The sequence below is a fragment of the Micrasema longulum genome, unplaced genomic scaffold (assembly GCF_059751315.1).
Source record: "Micrasema longulum isolate JH-2025_06_02 unplaced genomic scaffold, ASM5975131v1 h1tg000113l, whole genome shotgun sequence".
Classification (NCBI taxonomy): domain Eukaryota; kingdom Metazoa; phylum Arthropoda; class Insecta; order Trichoptera; family Brachycentridae; genus Micrasema; species Micrasema longulum.
In genome coordinates this window covers 207668-235297 of record NW_028277319.1, presented here as the reverse complement: position 1 = coordinate 235297, position 27630 = coordinate 207668, and the positions used below count along the sequence as shown (strand labels likewise).

General features: G+C 31.1%; 2 protein-coding genes across 4 annotated transcripts; one reads left to right on the top strand and one right to left on the bottom strand.

The window, feature by feature from the left end:
* Nucleotides 1-1672: 1672 nt before the first annotated feature.
* On the bottom strand, nucleotides 1673-3837 carry LOC148284519 (uncharacterized). Its single transcript, XM_088239086.1, has 4 exons — nucleotides 3658-3837; nucleotides 2724-3111; nucleotides 2447-2570; nucleotides 1673-2015 (listed from the first exon to the last, which is right to left on the bottom strand). The coding sequence occupies exons 1-4, from the start codon at nucleotides 3754-3756 to the stop codon at nucleotides 1811-1813; spliced, it is 816 nt and encodes a 271-aa protein (XP_088095212.1). The 5' UTR covers nucleotides 3757-3837; the 3' UTR covers nucleotides 1673-1810.
* Nucleotides 3838-4700: 863 nt separating this feature from the next.
* LOC148284518 (uncharacterized) lies at nucleotides 4701-27005 on the top strand. 3 transcript variants are annotated; one of them, XM_088239073.1, is made up of 19 exons: nucleotides 4701-4983; nucleotides 5232-5376; nucleotides 6027-6142; nucleotides 6321-6397; nucleotides 9249-9734; nucleotides 10832-10925; nucleotides 11301-11447; nucleotides 13177-13304; nucleotides 13621-13722; nucleotides 13808-13886; nucleotides 14449-14541; nucleotides 16289-16368; nucleotides 16456-16538; nucleotides 16627-17128; nucleotides 17243-17489; nucleotides 20371-20582; nucleotides 20928-21255; nucleotides 25540-25760; nucleotides 26461-27005. In XM_088239073.1, the coding sequence occupies exons 1-19, from the start codon at nucleotides 4976-4978 to the stop codon at nucleotides 26937-26939; spliced, it is 3627 nt and encodes a 1208-aa protein (XP_088095199.1). In that variant the 5' UTR covers nucleotides 4701-4975; the 3' UTR covers nucleotides 26940-27005. The 3 variants fall into 3 exon arrangements, with proteins under 3 accessions (XP_088095199.1, XP_088095200.1, XP_088095202.1); XM_088239074.1 differs by lacking the exon at nucleotides 25540-25760 and having other exon boundaries at nucleotides 26461-26618; XM_088239076.1 differs by lacking the exons at nucleotides 25540-25760; nucleotides 26461-27005 and having other exon boundaries at nucleotides 21062-21298.
* Nucleotides 27006-27630: the final 625 nt, after the last annotated feature.

The following is a 27630-nucleotide window of genomic DNA, read 5'->3' as shown; positions in this document are numbered from 1 at the left end:
AAATTAAAAAAAAAAAATGGTTCATTTTAAAGCTCAAGACGCGAAAATAATTTTATGAATTGTTTCATCACGATAATTGTTACCTTGGAAACACAAAAACATAATATGCATGGTAAAAAAAATATGTCAAAAAGTTTCCTTATACATAGAAAAATATAAAGCACTTACTTTCTAATTAAAAGGGAAGTTAAATTTTCTTACACTCGTAAGAATGTGTTTCACAGCTCGTAAGACAATAAATCAAAAATTATCATTTGGTCAATGCTTTTTTAAGAATATAAATATTTATATGTATCAGATCAAACTCTAGTAATGTCATATACCTATATATATATTAAATTTAGGCAGTAAAATAAAGCTGCTCAGCTTTGTACAAAAATTTTATCAAATTATTTTTTTTATGTATTTTAGGCATTCTATTGAATGGAATAATACCATCTCAGAGGGTAGCTATATAACCTAGTATAAATAATACAGTCGAATTATGTATGTATATAGACATGTATAATATATTTTAATTAGGTCATAACCCTGATAATACACATTACAAAAATACTTATAAATTATATGATGATTGAAAGGTCAGCTGCAACATTGTTACAATGACATACTTACGAGACCGTAAGATTATCTTTAGGGTCCTAATATAGCATTGACAATATTTAACTTTCGTAGTGCACATTGTGAAGTATTCGGAGTTTGCATTAAATATCAACATGCAATTTATTAAATTGTTCTGAACAATCATCAAATGATTGGTGTTACATTATTTAAAACTCTCATACATAGAGCATATTTTTAATTTATTAGGTGGTTATTTACGAAATTTCCATTTTGTACAGAAAAATTGAACAAATATTTATGTGTGAAAATTGTGCATTGAATTAATCAAAATATTGTCCGATATTATATATACAGTTTTGCCATTTTAATGCTAGTTGATGCCTTTCCTGTAAAAGTCCTGTGATCTGGAGTCGACAAATGCTATGAATTTTATTTTATTCAAATAACAGGCACTTGGCACAAAGTGTCTTCTACATATTACGTTAAAAACATATTTAAATTTATTTCAACAGAGAGGGAAAACCTTTTTGAGAAGGGAATATGAAAGTCTAGGCATTTACAGGGCTTAAGACCTGTCATTGGCTGGTTTAAGTGGCCACTTTACACACTGTGTAACATTCACCATTCTGCCCATGCTTGAACATCCACATTTCCTCTACTCTTCCATCTATTGAATTTTGTGAAGTAAAAGAGCTGAAACCTTTATCACGTGGGTGAGATTCATCCGGCTGAACCAAATCACTTACTAGGCAACGCCTGAAAACAATTTTCCAATTTTTATACTTCTTTTACCAAGAAGTTAATTCAACAAATAAGCCCTGTAAATGCCTAGACTTCCATATTCCATTCTCAAAAACGTTTTCCCTCTCTGTTGAAATAAATGTAAATATGAATAACTCCCTAGAAAGTAAATCCAGCCAGTCTGCAAGCATTTGGACATACTTAAACATTGTTAGGTTAAAAACAGTTTATCTTCCTTTTAATTTAAAATACTAAAAAGGCGCTAAGGCGATAATGTGTACAGTGAGTATTGAAAAGCTTAACTACATATTTTGTTAAAAATGATATTGAATTTACGTATCCATCATTACGATGAAAACAGATGAAATGTTTCAACCACCGGTTGCTTTAGCTGGGTACACCTGACAATTAAGAAAACAAGTTTTTTTTTCAACGTGATTTGTCATTAAACTGAAATAAAAATTACCATTTTGAGCAGAAAATTTTAGATTTTGGGTGCATTATATCAGTCACTGGATTTCTTCCATGTTGATATCTGCCAGGAGCATAGAAGGGCTGGGGGGGAGGGGCATGTGAGCACGGCGTGAGCCTCCATGAGTACCACAAGACACTTGCGAGCCTCCACACGTCCTATATCGTGCTTGCGGACAACATGCTCAAACCAACTGGCTTGGGATGTACATATTGAAAAACACAGCTTGCAAGTTGGTCTGAAACAAAAACAATGAAATGTTTGATTTACATTATTTACATTATTATAATACAAGAGAACTTTATTAAATTTATTTATGTTACTAGCAATACATATCAATATGGTTTTATCATTTTGTGCAAAATGGATGATTAATTATAGTGACCGACCGAAGTGTCAGTTTCGGTCAATAAAATAACTTTCATGTGCAGTTTCGGCCAAACATCGGCCGAAACTTTGGCTCAGCTCAAACCTGCGATCGGGATGTGTCAAACTACGTTTAACTGTACTCGGGTGGAATATTAGCACAATTAGTTTCATGGAAAGTTATAAAAGAGTTCTTTTTTATTTGTACTATTAACTAGATGTGTATAATAATGTAAAAATTGACAGTATTACACAACGCCAGAGACAGATTACATTATATAAGTTACAATGTGTTATACTCACTTGTCTGCTCTGTGCCTCGTCTTGATGTGACGCCTGCGGTAACCCCAGGTGTGGTAAACTCTGGTGCAGAAGGGACAGGGAAACTTCGGGCTTTTGTATCCCTCAATACCGACTTCCTTACATTCTACATCAAACAATAATTTAGGGATTAGAAACATTCTGTATAATATAAAAGCTAAAAAGATTGGCCACACGCTAAGGCCCTAGTGCAAATCTAATATGACACAGGAAATATTTGTAAAATATAAATGCAGTCAAAATAGATTAGGAGATATACCTGTTTCGAGATCTGGCTCACATGCAATATCACCATGGAAGATATCATCTATTTCTTTTTCTGTTTCACTTTCGGACACTACATTCTCTTTACCGCTTCCAATCATTTCATCGCGTTTATCTATGTCAGCATTTAAACAAACTATTTTACTGCGAATCTTTTGTTTGTTCTTTTTCTTCTTTTTATGATTTTTATCAACATGAGTATACTGTGTACAAATATTGGTAGCATCAACTTCATTGGATATCTGACTGCAATTGTCGGAACTTTCGCAGTTCTTGTTATTTGGCAATTCCCAATCCGATACACTAGACATAATTTCCTCAGAACCCTCTGTTATAATTGCTTCTGCCCAAATCAATTCTGGAGGTTCAGTTTTAGGAATAACCTTAAAGAAGAATAAACTTTATGATTGACGACTGGGTCAGGCCGAACAGGTAAAGAAGCATTTTTATTTCTAGAGTTACTTATAGGATAAACGTAGAAATAAAATTTGGTTTACTATGTATTTACGGCATGTATTAAAACTACATAAAATGTTTCACTCGGCGCGAGGCACCCACTGAGAGGTGTTTTAAACTACATATTTAATTTTTTTTTTAAATAATACAAAAAACTGCAAAAGAATAAATAAATAAATATCATTCACATGAAATTATATGTTGGATTATCGTAAACAATCAATGCATAAAAATGTACAATTCATCAACTAATTTTAACAAGAGGGAAATTGAATTTTTCAGCATAAAATTAATCAAAAATATTTTGAGTACGTCAAAATTTTTGTAGACATGGCTAGATTCCACTCCATAGGGAGTTATCAAGATTGAAATTTATTGCAACAGAGAGGGAAAACATTTTTGGGGAGGAAATATGGAAAAATTGATTGAAATTAATCATTAAAGAAAACCTAACAACGAAAAACATGTGTTACCTGTTCGAAGTTAGGAAACTCATTTTCTTTGCTAGTTTCAACCACAGGGTCACCCTTCAAGAGTTTCCTGGTAGACTCGGAGTCATTTTCACCGTACATAGCTTTCGTTTACTAGATTCATTGTTACTAATTCCTTTAGTGAGTCTTCATCCACAACTGACAGTCCTTTAATTTTAAGGATTCGGCACAGCCTTAAGTAATCTGGTTAAAACTCTTGGGTACATTAACTTCTCATTGTAAATACCAAAGTGAGGAGAGTCTGTAAACGCGGGTAAACTAATATCTTGCAGAAGATAATCGGGTGGTGAGGATTTTGCTGAAAAGAAAAATAATTACTGAACAGAGGTCACCATAAGAACTTGGTTATTTCAGTGCATTTTAATGTTTAATAAGCTTTTGTTAAGGCTGTCGGTGAACCAAGTAATCATACAATAGTAGGCGGTGTAAGTGTGTAAATTTAAATGATTTGCATGAAAACTTTATGTTAGGCACACATAAGCTAAGTTTAATAAAGATTTGAATGGAATGTACTTGATGGTGAAAATGACGCTAATAAAATCACAGAAGGGAGCATTACTACATAATAATTATATCCATTGTAAACATCTACTTTATAGTTCACTGAAACACACTATAAACAGCAGAAACTTACAGTAAAGATGCTGCTAAATAAAGGACTGCATGCTGACAAAACAATTTTATGCGCCTTTAAACTCTCTCCCTCCGATACCAAAGTGACATCGGCATATCCTTGATCGTAGAATAATGATTTCAAATTATTCAGCATATTAACTTGGTAACCATTCCATTTTAAGCTTATCTCATTAAAAGACATTTTGTATAAAATCTTGATTATTGCACTCCTGAAACAAAACACGAGGAAGATAAAAACCAAACACAAACAAACAATAGCCGAGCCGGAAAATAGCGGAAAATGACAGTGCGCCCAAAGATAAAAGTAATGAATTAGGTTGTTTAGTTCTCTATTCCCTTGTAAATGCATAGACATCATGAAAGTCCCAAGTCGCATCCAATTGATATCCATAGATATTATCGTAAATCGCATCATGGTATCGCATCGCATCTTATCCACTTTATATTTTATCTGTGGTCCAGGTGAAATTTCGTTGAGCGCCTTTTTGACGCTTTTCTTTTCGCATTTGGCCGGTTTGAGGTTTTGTCAAATTTAGTTTTTTACTAAATAAACATTTTGGCATTGCGCCGTTGTTTATTTATGCAAGCATGTGACGATTTTGGAAATAATCCATCCAGTCTTGAAAATTGACAGATACATTGTAAATTGAGCTCTTTTTTCAAAATGACAGCGTATGAATTTTTAATATTATTTTTCACTTTCTTATCTTAAAATTTTCAATATGCTAAAAAGATAAAAATGTGTGTAAATAATTGGATTGTGTATTAGTTGAATGAACTCCACTAATCAAGTTTTATTATTGTGACATTTTGATGGATTGAGAATTTTGTTTACTTCGCTACAAAACTGTGTTCTAAATGCATACCTCGCACTAAGTAGTAAGAACCAACATAGAATAATTGCTCTATGATTCTTTTAGGTCCTCACTAACCGATGTTTCTGGAGACAACAGAAAAGGATATTCTATGTTGGAAAAGAAAAACATATTAAAATACATCATTGATAAAAACGGATTTTCTGAAGTAAAAGGTCGTCGTTTTTGGGTAGAATTTGCCGATTCTGGAGTATGCATAAAATTTTAATTATTATATTTTGTTCAACTCGCCCCAAATACAATATTCATATAATTATACTAGCATTAAAAAATATATAAAAAAGTAAAGGGAACAAGGTTTAAAAATCAATATCTAAATTGATAAAAACACATTCAGAAATAATAAAAATGATAGTTAAAATTGTGTAGTAAATTCACTAGTCGGTAGTCATGATTTGTTTATTTTGCTCTACACAAAAATGTCTGCCTTAAAACAGGTTGCATCTAGTTATGCAGACTGCACCTAATCCAGATAAATCTATTACCAAAAAAATTTAGATAAAGGAATAACTGTTTGTTAATAAACCATTATTATTATCACTATCATAATTCCCTCATCTGCACCATATGGTACATAGGACACTGCATTGGTACACAAACTGCAGCGTATCTCGGATCATTGTTATTACATGAAGGTAAAATGATTAGATCAATGCTTTAGGTACCAGGCCAAGGACTACGAAATATTCAATTGTATAAACACTTTTTTAAATAAATATTTCATAACAATGTCAGGAATCGAACCCAAGACCTCTTGCGTGGCAGCCAAACACGCTGACCATTAAATCATAAGGTGGACAGTGATGCTCATGTAAATAAATTCTTATTTTTCGATTTTAGAAAACTAACAGAACTTGGCAAAGCCTAAAAGAAGTTTTTATCAAAAGAATCATTCCCGATTTACGCAATCCATATTTTGGATTACCAAATGAAACCATCCAAAAATTTTGTTCAGGGTAAGTGTATTTAAATAAATTCAGGTCTAATCAGTTTGCAAATAAACATTTTAATAGTTAAAAACAGTCTTCCTTGTTTTTAGTGCATATTTTTTTTTAATGTGTGCCAAATGTATCCATTACGTATTTATTTTTCATGACTGGTAATGTTAATTCAAATTCATGTTTTAACTTTCAGTGCCAACACCAATACCAAAAATCTTTTAGATTGGACTGACACTAAACGAAAAGATAAACCACCAAGTAGTGCAGCCGGTAAGAATACTTCATTACATAAACATGCGTTAGTTTCCTAGTGGTAACAACCCTGAGTAAAAATATTTTTCTTTGGGCTCAGCAGCTAGTTAGCTGGATTTTAGTAAGTAATTATGACTTGACTATGAATATATTTGTTTGCATTTGTTTAATTTCTCTACCATCAAAACCATTAGAATTTTTTTCAGATTGCTTTTAATAAATTTGCATTGAATGCCTAATAAACACTCACCCTTAAGTGACATATAATTAAATGGACAAGTTACAAGCGCGTAGTAGATGGCATTTTGATTCGTAGCTTAATTGCCTCCATTCTCTAGCAGACATTAGTTTTTATGTTATTATTCTCCAACTGTAAAAAATAATTTGGATATAATGTTTTATTTGTAAATACACTTTTTTATTTTTATTTTTTTTACATTTTTATAGTTTGTAAATAATAACACTGACAGCCCGTGTCGTAGCTATAGTAAACAGATATGCAGAAATATGAACTAATTAACCCTTCCCTTACTTTGCCAAAAACACCCGTGCGTTTCGGTGCTGTGTAGTCATTGAAAAATTGAATTTTCATCGGCAATTGCTTCAATTGTTTATAGTTGGAGTCAAAAGTGATAATATTTCAAATCATTAGATCATGCTCGCATTGCGGGTAAAATAACGCCCCTGACAAAACTCAGTGATCTACTAACTGGCTGCTGGCATCTGACAGAAGTACTGGCAACTTTGCTTTTCGCGCATGTGTTGTGTGAAATTGTCTCTCTCGCTCCCGAATATGCCTGTAATATCTAGAGTGAGATGATAGGAGTATGTGAGACAATTATATATTCGGTACTCGTTTACTTCATACTCTGCAACGTGTTGGTGGTTTATCCCACTTTTTCTGTTCCCAATAAATATTAATTATTTATTAAAAAATATTTTAACCGATATGTAAACGTATAACGGAAGAATTCCAAAAATCTTAACCCATAATTTATTATATTTATAGAAATATTAAAATTATTAGATACAATGTGTGCTAGTTACACATCACCAGGAAGGGAGAGTTAAATACGTGTATCTCTTTCTCTCGCAAAGTGTATTGTTATTTGCTATCTCTTTTTTTATTGTTGAGAGCGATTGCTAAATCTAAGATGCTGATTGCAAGGGAATAACATATCTATTTATTATACGTCAGTGCCCTAAGATTTCTTTTCAAATTGGATTCATATCAATGCACTTTTATTAACCCTCATGTGACTATGATATTTTATGAGTCTACATAAAATACAAGACTTAATATGTCTCTTTCGTATGTCTGTTCAATTTTACAGTTTTTTAGCACAGTTTAAGAGTTAATAACACGTCGACTGCGCTCCCTATTATGTTCCTTGTCCGCTTCTATGGTGTTCTAAAATAGTATCCAGGCTTTCGCACTCTCCTGCAGAACTGTCAGCAGTGGATCTCCAAAACTTTTAGAACCTGATGCCTTGTAAAGTAGACAACCATGGTTAAGGCTCTCGAGAGACAACTGGAATATCGCAGAATTTCTCCAGAAGGAAAAAAATCTCTTCTTCTCACACATTACTTAGTTTAAGAGCCAACATAATCACTTATTCGTTAACTCGGTAATTTTTTTAACATAGGCATGGTCACTCAAGTTTTCTACAACTCCCAGAGTAATAAAATTGTTGACGCATGCGCAATTTTGAAAAAGTTTTCTCGTTTCATTTCTCTGAGCTGCTTGTTCCAATTAAAGAATTTTATTTATGCCATTTATTATTTAACCAATATTTTTTCTTCTATACTTTTTAAAGGTTATATGGCTGGTTGACTACCCGCCCGATGGAGCTGGAATAAAATGTATTATTATTAAAGAATTTAAACTATGTCTTTTAGTTGTTTAGATACAACAACTATGAAAAATTACTAACTTCTTATTTTTTAAAGTATCTTCTTTTAACTACCTGATAAATAAAATAAATTTAAAGGTCTTTGTAATTATGTTTTTTTCTAAAATAATCAAATTACAAATATAAAATTATTCTAAGAACTTCATTTGTATTGAATTTTTCAAATTATTTTTTTTATGATCAAGCCTTTATTGCATGATTATTTTTTTAGTGTTTTTTTATATATTAAAAATGATATTTCATCTGCTAAAAATGGATTCAAAAATAGATATGTATCAAATTTGCCACACTATGCAATGGTTACACTCATGGAAATATTAGGTATGAAAAAATGTGTTTACCTTAAATATGTTTATTGATGGAAAGCGAGAAAGTAATTTTTATGTTTTTCTATACATAATTGTACAGCTCATTTTCATTTGAATTTAGGCAATTTACAACATTGCCTTGTTGATTCATACACCATCCAATAACTCGTTTCCTCTTTATGAACTTCAGATGGAGGAACCTGAGCCATTGGACCTTAACACTTCTTTTGTATTATCTTGGTTATATATCTAATTTGTAACATCACAAAATCATTTGCATTATTTATTTTAGGTACTTTTATGGTCATTTTTGTGGTATGTTTCAAATTAGATACCGTGCAATTAAGGATTAATGCTTATTTTTTTGCTGTCGTATTTTATACTGCCACACATTTCATTTTAGCTATGTAGCAACATTGAAATTGCCATAAATAGTCTTTAGTTTTTCTAGTAGTCAAACTAATACTAATTTAATTCAGTATAATAATATATTATCATCCTTACGTACACAATTATTAAACTATAGTTGTTTTTACTTCTGGTTTTTCATCAAACAGAAAAAGAAAGCTGGTTTTAATGACTTGTTAGTCAGTCTACCTAGGGTGGTTTATTTTGTATTATGAATTAGTGTTTCTTTTTTTTTACTAGGTCCTAGCAAAACTTCAGCTCCTGTGACACCGATCAAACAAATCAAAAAGGATGATACTGCTAAACGCATCTCACCAAGTATTGAAATTAACCCAGATTCTAGTACCGATATTGAACTTGCTTCCATTCGAGTCAAGGCTACCCCCACTTCTATAAATATAGAAGATTCTGACTCGATATCACTTCTTATACCCTCAGCACACAGTTCAGACTTACCCGAAAGTCCTGTCATTTTCTCTGAAGAAAGAAAATCTTCGCAAAATGCAAAAATAGAATCGATAGAAATTCAAAATACTGATGACATGTTTCCTCCCAATCGACCTGAGAAACAAATATTTCAGGCGATCCAACAAATAGACAGCCCCGAAAACTTAAAAAGATCATTGTTATTACTGGATTCAGATGATTCGAGTGATTTATTCAGTACGGAATGGGGGACGGGTAAAAAAATGCGAAAGAACGGTAACATGTTTGGATTTTCCACTGGTATATATGATTTTTTGTAACTCATTAGTTGTATATTGGATATGTAAATAATTTATGTACTAATAAAATTCTATACAAACACATTATTAGAACAGGACTGATAGTCAAATTGTAGTGACGCATTTTGTTTATTCATGTTTATCACTGCTATCACTGCTAAATTATTTAGTAATTAGATGTATGAAGGTTTTTAATTTGATAATCATTCTCAGTTACCTACATATAATTACCGTAAGTGAATATTAGTATTTATTTATTAGAGGTCTCGGGTTCGATTCCCGACATGGTTGATACGAACTATTTATTCAAAGGGATGTTTTCACACTAGAATATTTCATGGTCCCTGGATTGGTACCTGAAGCGTAAGACTGATCATCTTACCTTCATGTAACAAAAAATGGTCAAGATACGCTGCAGTTGGTGTACCAATGCAGTGCCCTATGCTTCATTGGGTGCGGAAAGAGATTGATCATGATGAATATTAGTATTTAACCACTTACCGACTTTTTATGTCTACCGGTTTCGAGATGTACCCGTCTCTTTGTCAGGACACTCGTTGGTGTAGTGAGTGTAGTCCTGATGAAGAGACTAATTTTTTTAATTGGTTAAGGCAACACATCCTAACGAGGATGATTTTTGCCATATAGTGTGCTTTAAACATTTAAATATCAATATTAATAAAAAATTTAAGTTTAACACTAATATTTACCGGCATTAATTAAAATGTTTGACCACAAAGTTAATGTAGATTTTATGTTTGAATCACACAAATAATTTACGGCATATAGTTTAAATTCTAGTATTTTTATACTGCTTGTACTGCGTAATTTTGCACCTAGTATTATTTCAGCCCAAATATGTACCTTATGGATCTAAAATGATGTTCCTATAATAATAATTTCTTGGTCATAATAACAACATGAAATTGTAACTGTGAATTATCGTTACTATCAAATGTACATTTTTGCACTTTTTAAAATTAAAAAATGAAGACACTAGCATGCGTTTTTATGTATACTATTTCAATATGTGTTCGGTTTTACTTTTAATCAACATTTTAATTTACATTTTATTTAATTGTGCTGTATTTTTTACAGGGAAACCAGTGATCTCAAACAAAACGCCTGAAACAAGTAGAAAAGAGTTCATTGAATATCATAAGACATTTCAACCATCTTGTAGTAAAACAATGCAAGTATTATTGTGTCATTTCATATAATATGTAATATAGGTTATAAATCCCAATCTTTTAAGTGATCTTTAGTATAAATTGGAATATTCCTAATTGTAATATAACACAGCATATTTTTTTGTTTTTTTACCCAGTCCGTGGAACTAATTTACAAAAAAAAATATTGCTCTTGTTCAGACAATTATTTTCATCAATCGACATTTTTAATGTACCTTTTTAGCTATTATCTACAGTAAGACAGTATAGTTACTATCCACAGCTCTCCTAATCTACACTTTTTTCAAGTAGAATGACTACCTCGTTATTTGTTTGAAAAATTCATCAGTTTATCTTTTATTTTATTTTTTCTTATGTATTTTCTTTCATATTTTTAGGGATTGTAGTACTCCGTCAAAACATCAAAAATCAATAAAAAAATTCAAAGAGCCACTAATAATTGATTCATCCACCACAGATTGTGAAAGTGATACGACAAGTGATTCATCCAGTGAATATGTTCGCGTAAGAAGTAAGAAAAAAAGGTTAGTAATTTCATTTTTATAATTCGAACATCGAATTTGTAGTGTTTCGACTACCGCACATGTGGTCTCTAATTTAATTGACTTCGATAAGGTCGCCATGAAATATTTTATTGAAAATTATAAAAATAGAACAAAGGCATGTCCAACCAATATGATGTCCTTGCCTTTTTTTTATTTTATTATTTATTGGGGATATCAACAGTAATACATGCAACAAAAATATAACAAATAAAATATACAGAGAATAAAACCAATGACAGATATCCACAGAAATACATTAAATACACGTACAATACATACTAGTGTGTTTGTGTGAGTGTAAGTGAGTGAGAGGGTGGGTGAGTAGGTGTTATATTGGAATGAGGGTGGACATGTGTGTAAATATTGCACAAGTGTCAAGTGTCGAAAATATAAATATATATAAAATATTAAGAATTAGAAATAAAATAAAATAAGATAAAATAAGACTTTATTATTGAAACTAAGTATAAGACAAAAAAGTATGTTTTAAGACGTGCATTTTAAATGTTATTTTTTTACAATCAAATGTATCAAAAATTCCTTTCTTTTATTATACATCTTCCTTTTTAAATTCAATGAACACTGTCTGAGAGTAATATCTCATAAACATGCCACGGGAAATTTAAAATTATTTTTCTACCTGTACCTTAATTTATGACAACGCTACTACGGATGCGAGGATTAATGAGGACACAAAAACAGATAAAAACAAAATAGAGAAAGGTGTCAGACAAGGGGACACAATACCGCCAAAGCTCTTTACACCTTGGAGGATGTATTTAAAACCCTAAATTGGGAGAATAAGGGTGTAAAGATCGATGGCATGTACTTGAGTCACCTCAGATTCGCAGATGACAGTGGTCATAAGTAAAGACATGGATGAACTAGGCGAAATGATTATGGAACTACATGAGGCTTCAAAAAGGATTGGTTTGGAAATGAATATTCATAAAACAATGAGTGTCCATTAAAGAGAGATATTTTCATTAACAATAACAAAATCGAAGTGGTTGATGAATACATATATCTAGGACACAAAGTCAAACTTGGTAAAGATAACCAGACAGCGGAGTTGTCAAGAAGAATAGAGCTAAGTTGGACTGCTTTCGGCAAACTGAAACATTTTTTTAAAAAATAAACAAGTTGCTGGTGACGACATACGGACTAGAAACCATGTATGTAACACAGAAAAGTAGCCAGAAACTAAAATGCATGCAACGATCCATGGAAAGACAGATGCTTGATATATATCTAAGAGACAAAATAAGAAATGAATAAATAAGGCGCTGAACCGGAGTCGTGAATATCAAGGAACATGCAGCAAAATTAAAATGGCAGTGGGCAGGACACTTAGCGAAGCAAAAAAATAACAGACGGACACCCAGAATAATAAAGTGGAGACCATGGGCAAACAAAAGAAGTATTAGAAGGCCACAGAAAAGATGGGATGATGACGTTGCTTTGATAGCCGGTAAAACATGGATGATGAAAGCGGGTGATAGGAAGGAATGGAGAAGTTTAGAAGAGGCCTTTATCCAGCTGAGAAGAGAATAAGGCTGAAGAAAAAGAAGAAGAAGATTGTACCTGTGCATAGTATATATATATATATAATACTTTGATTATTCAACATACACTTTATATTTATTTGTTATTTTCATTTTATATGTTAGATTATGAAGTAAAAATAATTAATGTTAAAAATTTTTAGAGGCCAAAGGAAAGGACAACAGATGTTCTGCTCTTTAAATGGAAAACTATTCCCAATTTACAAGTCGAAAAACAACAAATGTGCTGAACGGCAGAAAATATATACTCAATTCAGAGAGGCTACTCATAGTATGGCAACACCTTTTAATACTACTACCAGCCCATTCATCTTTTTACATCTTTGAATTTGCTGGATTTATAAAATATATCTTAAACCTTTGATAATTATATTGAAATTATAGATAAGTGATAAATCTCAAATGCCGATAATACTCGTTTAAAATATCCCACAGATTAAAAAAAAGATAACTTTAGAATGTTTAAAATTTTATTTATAATAAACATCAATCAGTAATAATTAAACATTATTTGTTTTTGGATGTTAACTGTGTAATCAAAAAGAATATATTTCAAAATTATAATCAAATGTCTAATATCTTTTTAGATCTGCAGAAGAAGAAAAAAACTGTTTACCTAGATCACCGAGACCAAAGTCCAGTAAAACAATCAAAAGCTTTGGTATCAAATGAAAACAGTGAAAAAATTGGTTAGATCGCTTTTGAATTAGTAATACATTTTCTTATTGCTAAAATAACCGGGCTTTATATGTGTATAATAATTTGATATTACAGATCCTGCAACTCAGGAAATTCTTAACTTTTGGAAAATGAAATATATTGCTGAAAAAAAACGAGTTAATTATTTATTCAGGTACGTTTTGTTCTTTGGAAATGAATATTTATGCCAACTTATATTATTTGCATATAAATAACAAATTAAAGATAAGTAATAAAAGTTTATAAACTATTGGTGTCAATTGTGGGTATTAGAAGCAAACTTTGAAATCTCCATTGAAGTTACTAAGATATTTGTGAAAAACTTTGAAAAAAGAATTGTGAGATTTCTAATTATGCTTCACTAACTCAATAGAGAATGCTAAGTTTGCGGTGTCAAGTAGTATAATTGAACTCTGTTTTTGCAAGATTTAGAGACGGTTTCGAATTACGCTATTATTTTAGGTAGGTAGGTTTTTGTGTATAGTTTATTTTGGCATCAATAACTAATTTTCTGTTTTTGGTGGAGATTTCCAAGTTTGCTTCTAATACCCGTATGCAGAGACAAACCTCAAGGTGAGGAAAGTACATTCTATTGTCTTCACCTTCGGGTTTTTCTCTGCATTTGAAATTAGAATGTACTTTCCTCACCTTAAGTTTTGTCTCTGCATACGGGTATAATTCCCTCAATTAACAACATGCTTACATTTATTTAACAGAATACTATCTTCGGAGCAAAGTGCAGGTCACAGCCAAAGTCAAACAGAGAAACCACTATTTCCACCATCTACTAGTGGATTAATTCAATCAAAGTAAGCCGAATATTATTACTACAAAATCTGAATTCGTTAGTATGCACTTCCTACTACTGTAGTACTGATTGAAATGCTTTATTTGAGTTTAATTTGACTTTAATGTTTTTGTATTTTAATATGCACTTATTACTAGATTTTATAAATTATACTACATTTAAAAACTAAAACAAAAAATATTTCAGACTACCTGTGTTAAAGGTGTCCTCAAAAGCATTTTCAATGTTTTATTTTAGTGTCATTTTGTTCTATAATTCTCAAATGAATTACTTATGTACAAAAATTAGACTTCAGTCTAGCTAGAAGTATTAAATCAAATTTGAACATAGATTGATTGATTTAGTGTTCATTTTGTAGAACTCCGTATTTAAACTTATAATATTAGAAATCAAACACTGATTTGAGTCTACTGAACAAACTCAGTAGTCTTAAATCAGTGTTTGATTTCTAATATTATAAGTTTGAACATTGATATTTTGTAATATCAAAATTGGCTACCTAAAAAAATGTCATTAAGTCTTTTGGGTCATCTTTCATACCAGGGCTCCCATGTATAAATTTATATATTATGTACTTTGTTCTTAAAATAACTTCTTGGTCATTACTAGATTAACAAATAGGTTCAAATCTAGTCCCACTTTTTTTCAGTTTTCAGTTAATACAATCAATAAATGACGAATTCCTTTCAATGACATATAATTATAGTTACAAACGCAAAGAAAATGGCACTTCTATTCGCGGGTAATTGAATTCCGTGCCTTCATTCCCTAATGGACTTTCACTGTTATGAGATATGCAGAAATAGGGCATCGTCCGGGATGAGGAAATGTTTTCATTTTAATTGCAACTAACAAAAGCTGAACATATACATAATTTTATTTGTTAATACAACCAAATTTACTTTCCACAATAAAGCACTTAATTAATAACATTGACAATCAGTGCCAACAGCTGTGGCAACAAATTACACTGAAATATAAACCAAGAAATATTTATGTATATCAGTTTCGGCTTTAGAGTAATAACACACCACTGGCTAATAGAGTCGCCCATAGACAAGACGAGAAACAAGAATCCTAATTGTCCATGCGCTCTGTAGCTGCAAGTCGTGCTGGGATATTTATTTATTGTACAGCGCCCTTGAGGTGATTTTCACAAAAACGGCGCTATATAAATTATCCAAATATAAATATGTACAAAAACCATTCTATGATTATCAACCTCAAAGTTAGCTACAGTTTACAGCAATACAACGGGCCCTAGGTACTCAGGTCGAGAATTGCAACTGTAAACTGAAACTGCCCATTACACGTTTGTTGTTAAACTAAAAACCAAACCAAAAATTTGGAATTGTTTTGTTCTGTGCAGTAGAGCTTCTCTAGTGAAGTATTACTCTGAGGTTTCATCACAATAAATATACTCAAGTCGCAGTGACATCAGGAGCTTACATACCGCCGACCATTCTTAAGAATATAATATCTGTTTTGCATATTGAAGTTTGCATGTACATATATTGTGTTTTGTTATCTCATTAATTTAAATTTTTGACAGATTTTTTCAAAAGAAATTCAATATTTGCTAGATATGAGATGTGGTTAGTAAGCCAATAACTATTTGTTATATATAAGTGGTTCTTTCACATTTTTTAAACTGGGATCTGCATTGCATAAGAATGCTAACAGGTCATACATGTGCTATTTAATATTATCTGTCAATTAAATTACATAGTTTTTTTTTATCTTTTCAGAGAGCTTTCTAGCAGTAAGTTAAATGGAAATCAAAAACCTTCTTCATCAAATATTGTATCGGCTACACAGTTGCAGGAAGGTTTGTCAGCCGTGTAATTTTATAACGATAATATATTTTTAATTTTTATTTTGGTTATCAAATAAATCAGAATATCTTTTGTTTTAGAAGAAAATGAAAAACTTAACTTTTTGACAGTAAAGTATTCCAAGGAGCCTAATAGTGAAACGTCTGTTTCAAAAATTGGCACGGTAAGTGTGTTAAAGTTGAAAGTCTGAAAAATAAATACCTGTCATTGCTTTAAAACAATATCTAGTTAAAAGCTGTTTTTTTTTCTAGGAAAAAAATGTTCTTCTGATAGATACGCAGAAAGCTAATGTTCTTTTTGATCTATTAAAAAAATTAACAGAGTCAAATGTGGAAAATGATAACACAAACAATAAGTCACCCAGAAAGGCGAATAAGCGAGATGATAATTCTTGCCCAGGAAAATCTGAACAGAATAATGCGAAGCAATCTCCTACAAAAGACATGGTAAAACCGCAGGATTCGGAAAATTATGGATTAAGAACGAGGAAGTCAAAAACTCCACTTATATCAACACCTAGTAAATTTAATGAACCAAAACAGTTGGTTACACCCAATAAAGTCAATCAACCAAAACAGTTGCTTACTCCCAATAAAGTCAATCAACCAAAACAATCGCCTACACCCAGTAAAGTCAATCAACAAAAACAGTTGTCAACTCCTATAAAAACCAGAAATAAAATTCAGAAAGAAGAAATAGACAAAATTTTTGATGTTCTTGAGGCAAAAAAGTCTCCATCAATGGAAACAAAAGGTATAATGCAATTATATTATCTCGAGTCTTATTTTATTTTATTTGAGTTTTATAACAATGTAGGTAGCATTTATTTGTTTTTATGATAAAATAAAGTGTTTCATTTTGAACTAGGTTATACACCGGCTGTGAAAAGTATTCGCGAGAAAGAAAAGAAAATATTTGAAAAGATTCTTTCCGAAGATCTAACAGAAGAAACCAATGTTGATAGGCAAATATTTACATCCTCAGAATTAAAAATGTTACTGAAAGAAGATCAAAATGAGGCTAGTAATGTTACAATTGGAAAAAATAATAAAAACACAAATGATTCTAAGAATATTGATGGAGAGAGTAGTGAAAAGAATTCTGCGCCTTCACCGTAAGTTGTTTTTATACCATCCATTATTCTAGAACTGTAGGTACTGTGGATTGTCAAACTACATATACAGTAAAACCTCGTTTTTACGTTCCTCGATTTTACGTTTTCCCGCTTTTTATACAAAAATGTTAAGGTTCTATTTTTCGTCATACATTCTCATAAAAATATTCTCCCCACTTAACGTTTTTTCCATTTTTCATAACCCCAGTTTTACGCTTGAAAAATTTTCGAAATTCATTTGATGTGTCAAAAAGCCAAAATTATATCGTAATAATGATGCCGCGGCCCGCGCGCCACCGCGTGTGCCACATGAATTAAGAATAAACACAGGTAAACAACTAATAAAGGATAAATTATTCTCTTAACCTAAATTCAAAGCAGGTGCAGTGTAATTGACCTTTTTGTTTAAGTGTTCCTAGTTCCTATTAACCTTTAGGGTTAGTCTTAGTTTTCATTTGAACAAAAACGTCATATTGACGTGCACAAACCATGATACACAGTTGACAAACGTTTAAAAACAATAAAGTTTTAATATCATTAAATTGCGATATTTAAAACATAACAATAGAAATATTTAAAGTTATAAAAAAGATGATTTAAAAAGCCGCGAACTAGATGACAGTTGTTTTAAATGATGCCATAAAAAAAAGGTGATATCGTATAAATAAAATTTCCCAACATTTAGGGGAAAAAATATTTTATGTTATTTTATGCAAATTCAAAATTCTATTTTCGTTTTTTTTTTATTTACACATAAAATAATGTTAACATGCTGTTTTTAAATCAAATAAAAAACAGATTACATAATATTGTTAGAAAAAATATAAAAATATTTTTAGTGAAATCATTGAAAATAGATAAAAAAAATATTGACAATTTCCACTTGTCACTGTTTTTACAATTTTTCTGGAAGTATGTGTACACTATAGTGTTGCAAATCAATTTTTTTTTTGTTATTCCTATTTTTTCATACATTTTTCATTTCCTCACTTTAGCGTTTTCCTCAGTTTTACACTTTTTTTCTTGCTCCCTTGAAAAACGTAAAAAGGGGGTTTTACTGTAGTTTGTTTTTGCCCCTAATGTATCTATAAACAACTTACTAATAGACATTGAATAATAACCATATTATTTACTAATGTCTATTCTCAATCCAACATAAGATCGACCTGCAATCGCGCAATGCTCCACCTCCTTGCCCACTACTAATTTAACTCTTTTAATCCCGATTAATCAATTGAATTAAATTAATTAGCTAGTTTAATTTCTATTTTAATTTTAATTACCTTCTTGCATAAAAAAAAAATGATAGCAATTTATACATTTATTGATGGTGATAGTAAAGATGGTTATAGTATCAGAATATAAATATTGTATCAATGTTTTGAGTTTGTCCAAATTTTTGTAGACAAGGACTGGATTCGACCCCCTAGGGAGCTGATAATGTTAACATATTACATATTATAACAGACATGGAGAACATTTTGCAGAAGGGAGTATAGAAGTCTAGGCATACACAGAGCTTATCACCTATCAACGGCTGGATTAAGTGACCACTTTACAAAATGAATAATGTCACATTTTTCTATTGTTTATTTGGAAGCTTGTCCAATTTGACAGAATGATATGGAGCGTTATCCATAACGATGCAGCAATTTTCATCCAGTGATGGCAAAATATTTTTAAACCACTCCGAAAATGTTTCTCCGTTCATTGCGTCGTGTTAGTCTGCAGATTTTTTTTTTATTCGAAAATTAACCAACCATTCGGAACAAATCCTGCAGGCCCTTCCAATATGTAACACTATAAACAGATAAGTGAGTCCCACAGAAAGGCTGCGTGCGAAAGCTTCTCGTCTCGATTTAACTGTATTATCAACACAATTTTTTTTATACATCTCCTGCATTTATCCAAGTCTTATCGAGATAGTATATCGTACGAACTTCCCTACGATAGCTCTTAAATAATATCTACGCCAAAGAATTAGGTCTTCCCGCTCAGTCAATAAACTGTCGCGTTTTTGATTACAATATGGGAAACCCAATTCTTCGATTACCTTATGGAAAGTGCTACGCTTGAAATTTGGTAAAGAATCGTTGCTATTGACAGCCTGCAAAACTCTGTAGGATATTTTTTTCCAAATAAAAAGTGACCCTTTGATCTAATTGCATTTTTATCAAAATTGTCGATTGTCAAGAATATGCTGAATCGCCGTCTCTTTTTATTTGTTGGTTTAACTTCACCGGTTCTTGAATATTGTAACAAAGTATATTTTACGGAATGCACCCCAAGACCAGGCTGCTCAGAAATTGTGTGGATGACACAAGTTTGCAAGATATCAGGGTTCTTAGATATTTTAAAAAATATATTTTCATAATCATAGTGCGTTGAGGTTTGTCTATAAAAATTAATCAAGACCAGCATTCCGTTATTTTATATAGTACAGTATCTATATCATTAATTTATAAAAATTCATCATTGTTATGATTCAAATGCTTACCTTTCCTCTTTTGTTCTTGAATAACACAATACATTACAATTGAATATATCGGTTGAACATCTATTTTATCTCAGGGTCCGAATGAGTTAATATCAGAGCACCCCGGATGAAGCTAACATATGTATGAACCTAATTTCGTACTGTAGTAGGTTGATCTTATTTTGGATCGAGAATAAAATGTGTAGACTTGTGAATTCTTCACTCAACTTTCAACAGGTTTAATTTTTCCCCGTTTTGAAAATTTCTTAATCTTCAATGTGGTGTGGGATATAAAAGGACTTCTGATATCTGCATCTTTTAGGGCAACAGTACATAAAAAAATAAAACTAGCAAAAATTCTTCATTTGTTAAATTAAGTAAAAAATTATCTTTCAAATGTTTCAGAAAAAAACGAGGACGAAAAAAAAAATCAAGCCTAATAGTGTCGCCAGTACTACCTGAAGCAACAAAACGTAGCCTTCGCTCTCTACAAGCATCACCGGCAGTACCAACTAAAATAGTAGCAAATAAGGAAATTATGACTCGTCGCTCTCATAATCAACTAATTGATTCAGAAATTCTTGCCCACAAAAATACGAGAATTCAAAATACTCAAGGTATTTTTTTGTTTTAAACATTCATAGTGATGTGAATCACAACTTTTTTTAAACATTTAAGTTTGTGAAAAAAAATTCTTGGCGGAGGTTCGTTGTAATTTATTACAGAAGTAAAAGACAGTGACTGGTTTCATCCCTTTTCCGATGTTTTGCTAACTGACATGTCAATTTATAATTTGTAAACAATTCATTTTTAACCCTTTGCAGTCTTATTTTTTTCCGCGCCTGAGAAAACATTTTTCATATCCTATTTTCTGTTGCACTGAACTTCCCCATTCAAATAAAATTGGTAGAAGTCTGTGATTTATCTGTACCTACTAATTGTTTTTTGAAAATAAATTTTAGATAATGAACTGCAGTCACACACCACACAAAACAAAAGAAAATCCGGTGATAAAGATGATGATATGGATGGTGATATGGAGGATGATATGGATGATGAAGTGAAATTTAAAATTAATCCAAAATTTTTCAAACAGATCTTTCCCAGCCCCGTGAAGGTCAAAAGATTTTCTAAAAGGCGTCCAAAATATCCGGTTAAAACTCTAAACTCATCCGATTCTGAACAGGAGTCACCTCGGTACGCTTTCCCCGACCCTTTAAGCATTAATTTGGCACAAAGAAAATCATTAAATAGTTTTTCTAAACCTAGCAGTCTCAAAAGTAATGCTACGTAAGTATTTACACTTCATAATTTCCAATGAAAACAAAACAAAGAATTAAATAATAAATCATGTTCTATCGACGGTGGAAAGGTAAAAATTACTAAGCGACACAGCCAACTTTACAGAAATGCCAATTAAATCTCATATTTCACATTTTTATTTAAATTATGTTGAAATCACTCTAATATAATATAGGTAAGGTAAATATGAGATTTTTTATTAATTAAAAAAAAAACTTTCGTTGGCTCTTGTTTGAATGTGTCTTAGAACATGTTGCTTAGTAATTTTTTGCTTTTCCACCGTTGATATGTTTTATTTTACATATAAAATTTAATGATTTATGAAAGTTCGTCAAAAGTTTGTAGAAGTAAATAGAAAGTCATCGGACGTGTTATTTTTTTCTTTCATCATCCCTTTCCACATCTAATGGTGCATAGGGATCTGCTTTGGTATACTGACCACTGCGTATCTCGATAAAAAAAAAATAAAACACTAAAGTAGGATGATCAATCTTACGCTCCAGGGGACAGTCCAGAGTCTATTAAATATTCTGTCCTTTTGAAATAAATGTTACATATCAACGATGTCGAAAATCATTTCTACTTTACACACTGTGTAACATTCTCCATTATGCTGTGTTTCACCGTTTGTGAGTGAAATAATTCAGTCAGTTGAATATCACCCGCATCATGAATATCAACTTAAGAAATATGAATGTTCAGACATATAGGCAGAATGGTGAATGTTACGGTGTGTGTAAAGTGGCTACATAAACCAGCCGATGACAAATCAAAAGCCCCGTAAATACTCAGACTTCCATATTCCCTTCTCTAACTCCATCTCTGATGTAATATGTTAATCTAAATTAAGAATACGTTGAATATAATATTTTTAGATGTTTTAAGTCTGGAGAAATTTTATAAAAAGTTTCAATTATTTCAATAATTCTCCATCATGTTAGCATTCATTTAAAAAACCTTCAATCAATTTATCTAAAAATGAAAATTAGAGTCTTACAATGAATACTGAACATCACACAAAATATTTTAGCATGTTTTCCGTACAATGCGTGAGAATTCCTCATGCACGATCATTATTTACCGTAAGTTTATTTCTTCATTTACATTTAAGACTTTTCTAAAATGGCAAAAGTGTAAAAAAAATTGCTGTTTATGTTTTTTTTTGTTGATGACAAAAGTTTATTTATATAAATCCTTATTAAAGTATGAAATCTTTATACCACGTTTACTTCATATGGTTATTGTACCTTTAATCATTATTATGATTCACTTTGCAATTTCGATACTGACAGGTGTCAGCATATACATTGATATTGTTAACTTATTTCAGGGCCTTACTCATAAACTCGGCGTAATTTGGATGGAAATACCATTCTTATCATAGTAGTAGAATAAGGATGGTATTCCCATCCGAATTATACTACTATACTTAAGTGTAACTTTATGCTAAGTTTATGGCCCTTAAAATTTATTATTATTGGAAAGGATGTTTAAATCCAAGGAATGTGGTAATGTGTTTTGGCTACAAAAATAATCAAGCCTTTATGGTGTCTTTATGCAATCACGCTTTATTAACTGACTGAAGCCAATGGCAGTTCATTGCCAAAGCTTGTGTAATTTGTTTGTACTTAAATTTATTACTCAGCCTACTAAATATGATAGTAAGTAATCTGTGATTTTAATTGAAATGTATCGATTATTGCGCAGGTAAATTCAATTAATGAAATTTTTAAATTAAATTAATGAAATATTTATGTCTACAAACATTTAGACAAACGCGGCCTCCGTGGTGTAGTGGTCAAGCGCTTGACTCACGCATAAAGGTTCCGGGTTCGATTCCCGGTGAGAACACAAAAAAATAAAATGTGATTTTTCTCAATCCTCCGTGTTCCGTGATATATTTCACCACTGTAATTGGGCCTCCTGGCCTGTTGTGGTGCAAAAAAAAAAGAAGAATTATTGTAAATAGATATTTGTTTTCTTCTGATTTACACTAATGTTTTGGCAACTTTTTCTGTCGGTCGAAATTGTAATTATCAATGTTAAAAAATGGAAAATGCTTCACATTTGAATGGGGTTTAAACCTCGGACCTCTAATCCGTGAGTCCACGATACGACCACAGAGCCACAATGCATCTCTGTTGATTTTAAACCAGCTCTCACTCCATAAAAAAACTGTGTTTGCTAACTTTTCTTATATAATGGTAACAATATATATTTAGTTAGCAATAAAATGCAATATCAAATACACAATGTAAAAATTTTATTATCATAAAAAAGGGTTGTTTTTTAAAAATTTAAACAAGGTGCCTTAACAGATATTACCGGCGCAACGACAATATAAGTAACACTGATTATTACGTTGTTTACTAAAAAAAAATAATTTTTGTGACTTTGTATTATTTTACTTTTTACAATTTCCATATCCTTATATCGTATCCCTTTGATTCAAACATCCTTGATTTTATTAGTTTATAATTATTTGTATTGGTAGATATATTAAATATTGTAATCGAAATTTGAAAGCTACATATTATGTATTTGTTTTTCTGTCATCTGACACAATCTGATTCATCCTATGCATATGTAATTAGTTAAAAATTAAAATAATATATTATAGCATCGATTTATCCGTAAGTTATCTAAAATAGTAAAAATCTAAATTATTACTGGTTTTTATGCTGGCAAAAGTGGCTTGTTTTGTTATTGATTATGACATTCTAATTTGGTACTGCTGTTTTCTTAATAAGAGGAAAGCCATAAAACATCAGCTCTTTTTTTGACAAAATAAATTTATGCTCTTTTTTTGACAAACTGCGTTCTCAAAATAATTTATTAGATTGAGTTTTTCTAATGACATTTCTTGGTGAAACTGTATTTTAATTATTAGAATAATTTATGAAAAATGTAATCATGTATTGTTAATATTAATTTTTGTTTTATTTATTTATATTTGGACATGCACATCCGAAACCAAAAATGTTTATGCAACATGAAATAAATGATAAATCAGGTTCAAAAAATATATTTTTTATATTTAACACATTTTTTTTTACTGGAGACCAATCTACAAAACTCATATACACTGACATATAAAAAAATAAATTCCACAAATTTGTCACACAAGCATAAACCGTCAAACAGCTTATTTTGATTACCAATTTATTAAGAATCTCTATTTTGTATATTAATTTGAAATAAATTAAATTAAAAGCTATTTTTATAAATGTCGAAGTTTACAAAACATTACAAACCTCCATTTTATAGATATATTTTAATGACTATGTGCCTCTTTATGGTTTTCATTAAATTGATTGAAAATTTAAACTAAATTTTATTAAAAATTTTCCTCATTTATTCCTTCAACTCGAAATTTTTTAATCATTTACATGTCACCGCCAAATAGTTAAATCAGCTACTTAACTGAGCGGCTAGGTTGTTCCTTAAATGGCGGTATCCGACTGAATGGCTAGGCCGTAATTAAGATAACTCAACGTTCAACGTGTGGGCTGGTGAAAACTAGCCCTTTGGAAACGGCCAAAACGGCCGCTGGGTAAGGTTAGGATAAGTTGGGTTAAGTTTTATTATTTAAAAAAATAGTTTTTTATTCAACATATTAGTTAAATTAAGTATTAAGTTAAGTAAAAAAACATTTTTTTAACTATTAATCTTACTTATCCTAACCTAACTTCACATTACAAAATAAATGAAAAAATAAAACAATTTATTTTTTTTAATTAAAATTAAAGAGGCTAAGCGACGTTCAACCCTTTCGTCTAACGTACATTCATGGAGCAGCCTAGCCATTCAGTTTAATGCCGGCATTTAATGAACAGCCTAGCCGCTCAGTTGAGTGGCTGATTTAACTATTTGGCGGCAACATACACATTGCATTGATACCTTTTCTGAATTCCAACTATATATATTACATTTACCCAACTGAAAATGTTCCTCTCCTCTTTCTAGTAAACCCATACACCATTGCTCAGAGAAACCAATTGTCTTTACCAACTCCTTGCACCACTCACCAAACCACCATCCTACCTTTGATAGAGTTATTAATGAAAAACAAAACACAACTGAAAATTTTAGAAATTTTAGTCAACACATTGATAAGCATGACGAAATGTATTCATATAACCGGGAAAAGACTGAACACGAAGTTATCTCTGACTCGCAATTTGAATCAGAAGAAATTCCTTGCCAGAATATGCTATTTGACTTCATGAGATGTCTTCCTAATTCCACTTGTAAAACTTTAAATATGAATAGGTTACTACAGAATGATTTCTCTTCACATTTAACTAACTTGGATCTAAGTGTACCATTGACGGAACAAGATTTAATATTCAACTCGTTTGAAGAAAATAAAAAATGTGGTGTACAAAAAGAAACGAGTGAAACTGTGTTTGTAGATATTACAGGAAATTCACAAAATAACAGAACTGTAGGAGAAGAGACACATATTCTGAAAAATCAAATTCGCGCTACAGGTAATTTCGCACCAATAAAAAAATTGTTTAACAATAATAATTACAATGTTAGATTATCAAATTATTCAGTATATAGGTATTCTAAATATGAGACTAATTAATATGTATCTTTTTTGGGTGATCCCGTGTAAGTTAGATTCCTTCTGACGTTTCTTATACCATTTCAGGAGCCATCTTCAAAGTAAACTGCGTGAGCCATCACCAGGATAAACTCACACAGTTTACCCCGAAGATGGCCCCTGCAATGGTAGCTGAACAAATCTAACTTGCACCGGATCACCCAAAAATTATGTATATGTATTGGTAACAGTGACCGTGAAAGTCTACGCACTTATAAGACTAATGAATTTTTTTGTTTAATCATATATCTTTTAAAAACATGATTTAAGTATTTTTATATTGTTCAAATGAAATTATACAAAATACAAAGTTATTTAAAAAATATCTCTAATATTTTATCTTATAAACTCGATGTTTCCATTTTGCGAAACCGGTCGGTGGAAAAAAATATAAAAACTTAATGGTTAAAAACAAAGTTGTTTTATTTATTTTATTATAATGAATAACCACAAAGTTAGTGCTTCAAATGTAAAATTTATCTAAAAATAATATTCATTAAGGTATTTTAAAAAAATAATTCAATGGATCTATGTCAACTCGGCTTCAAATTTTGTCACTTATGTTTTTTTTACTTTTGCAGAGTCTTTGGAATTATGGAGTGATCGATTCTTATCTTGTTTTTCACAAAAAGATTCTCCCGATAACCAAATTATACAGAATTTTGATTTATCTTTAGAAAACAAAAATGCCTTTGAAGCCTCTATGAACAAACCTTGCGAGGAGGAATTACTAACGGCACCAAATATTTCGTTAAATGTTAGCACCATATCATTACACGACAGTCATACTTCACAATACCAAAGTTCAAAACCTTTTTTTTCTCCAGAATTCACTACTGTCACAGATCATGACAAATCCCATAATAGTAAAGAGATTCCAGCAGGTTTAGGTGAGGCCGAACACTTCTCTCTTAATTTAGATGCCAGTGATGAAAGTTCAAATACGGGTACATGTCTCCCAATATTGATGTCAGCTCAAGAGTGTTCCAGTCAAAATATTATCAATGAGCAAATCGATCCAGAGAGTTGGAAGAATCTTATGACAGAAGACGAATCCTAGTATCCAATGTTTTTATCATATTTTTTTTGTGTAATTTGTAGCTTTCACAATAAAATTTGTATTTTTTTTTTTTGTTTTTATTTCAATTGTAACAATGAATAATGTTTATAATTTAACATATTACAACCAAGATGAAGAACATTTTAGAGAAGGTAATATAGAAGTCCAGGCATCCACAGGGCTTATGACCCGTCAATGATGGGTCAAAAAAACTCAAAATATTGTTGATATTTTGAGAATCCACCTGGTCCATGAAGAAGTATAGAAATTGAAAAAATAAGATTTCCAGGCGTTGCCTAGTATGTAGGTGAAATAATTCAATTAGAGGAATCTCACCCGCCTAAATAAAGGTTTCAGCTTTTTAACTTCACAAACATCAACACATGAAAGAATCGAAGGAATATAGATGTTCAAATATGGGCAGAATGGTGACTGTTGCACAGTGTGTTAAGTGGCCACTTAAACCTGTCAATGACGGGTCTTAAGCCCTGTGGATGCCTGGACTTGTATACTAGCTTCTCTAAAATGTTCTTGATCTTGGTTGTAATATGTTAATATAAACAGCTCCCCAGGAAGTTAAATCCAATCCTTGTCTACAAAAATTCTGACAATCTCGAAATATTGTTTATAATTTAAGTTTGTTTTTTTTAATGGTCGATTACATTTTCTCCTACATGAAAAAACTCGCTAA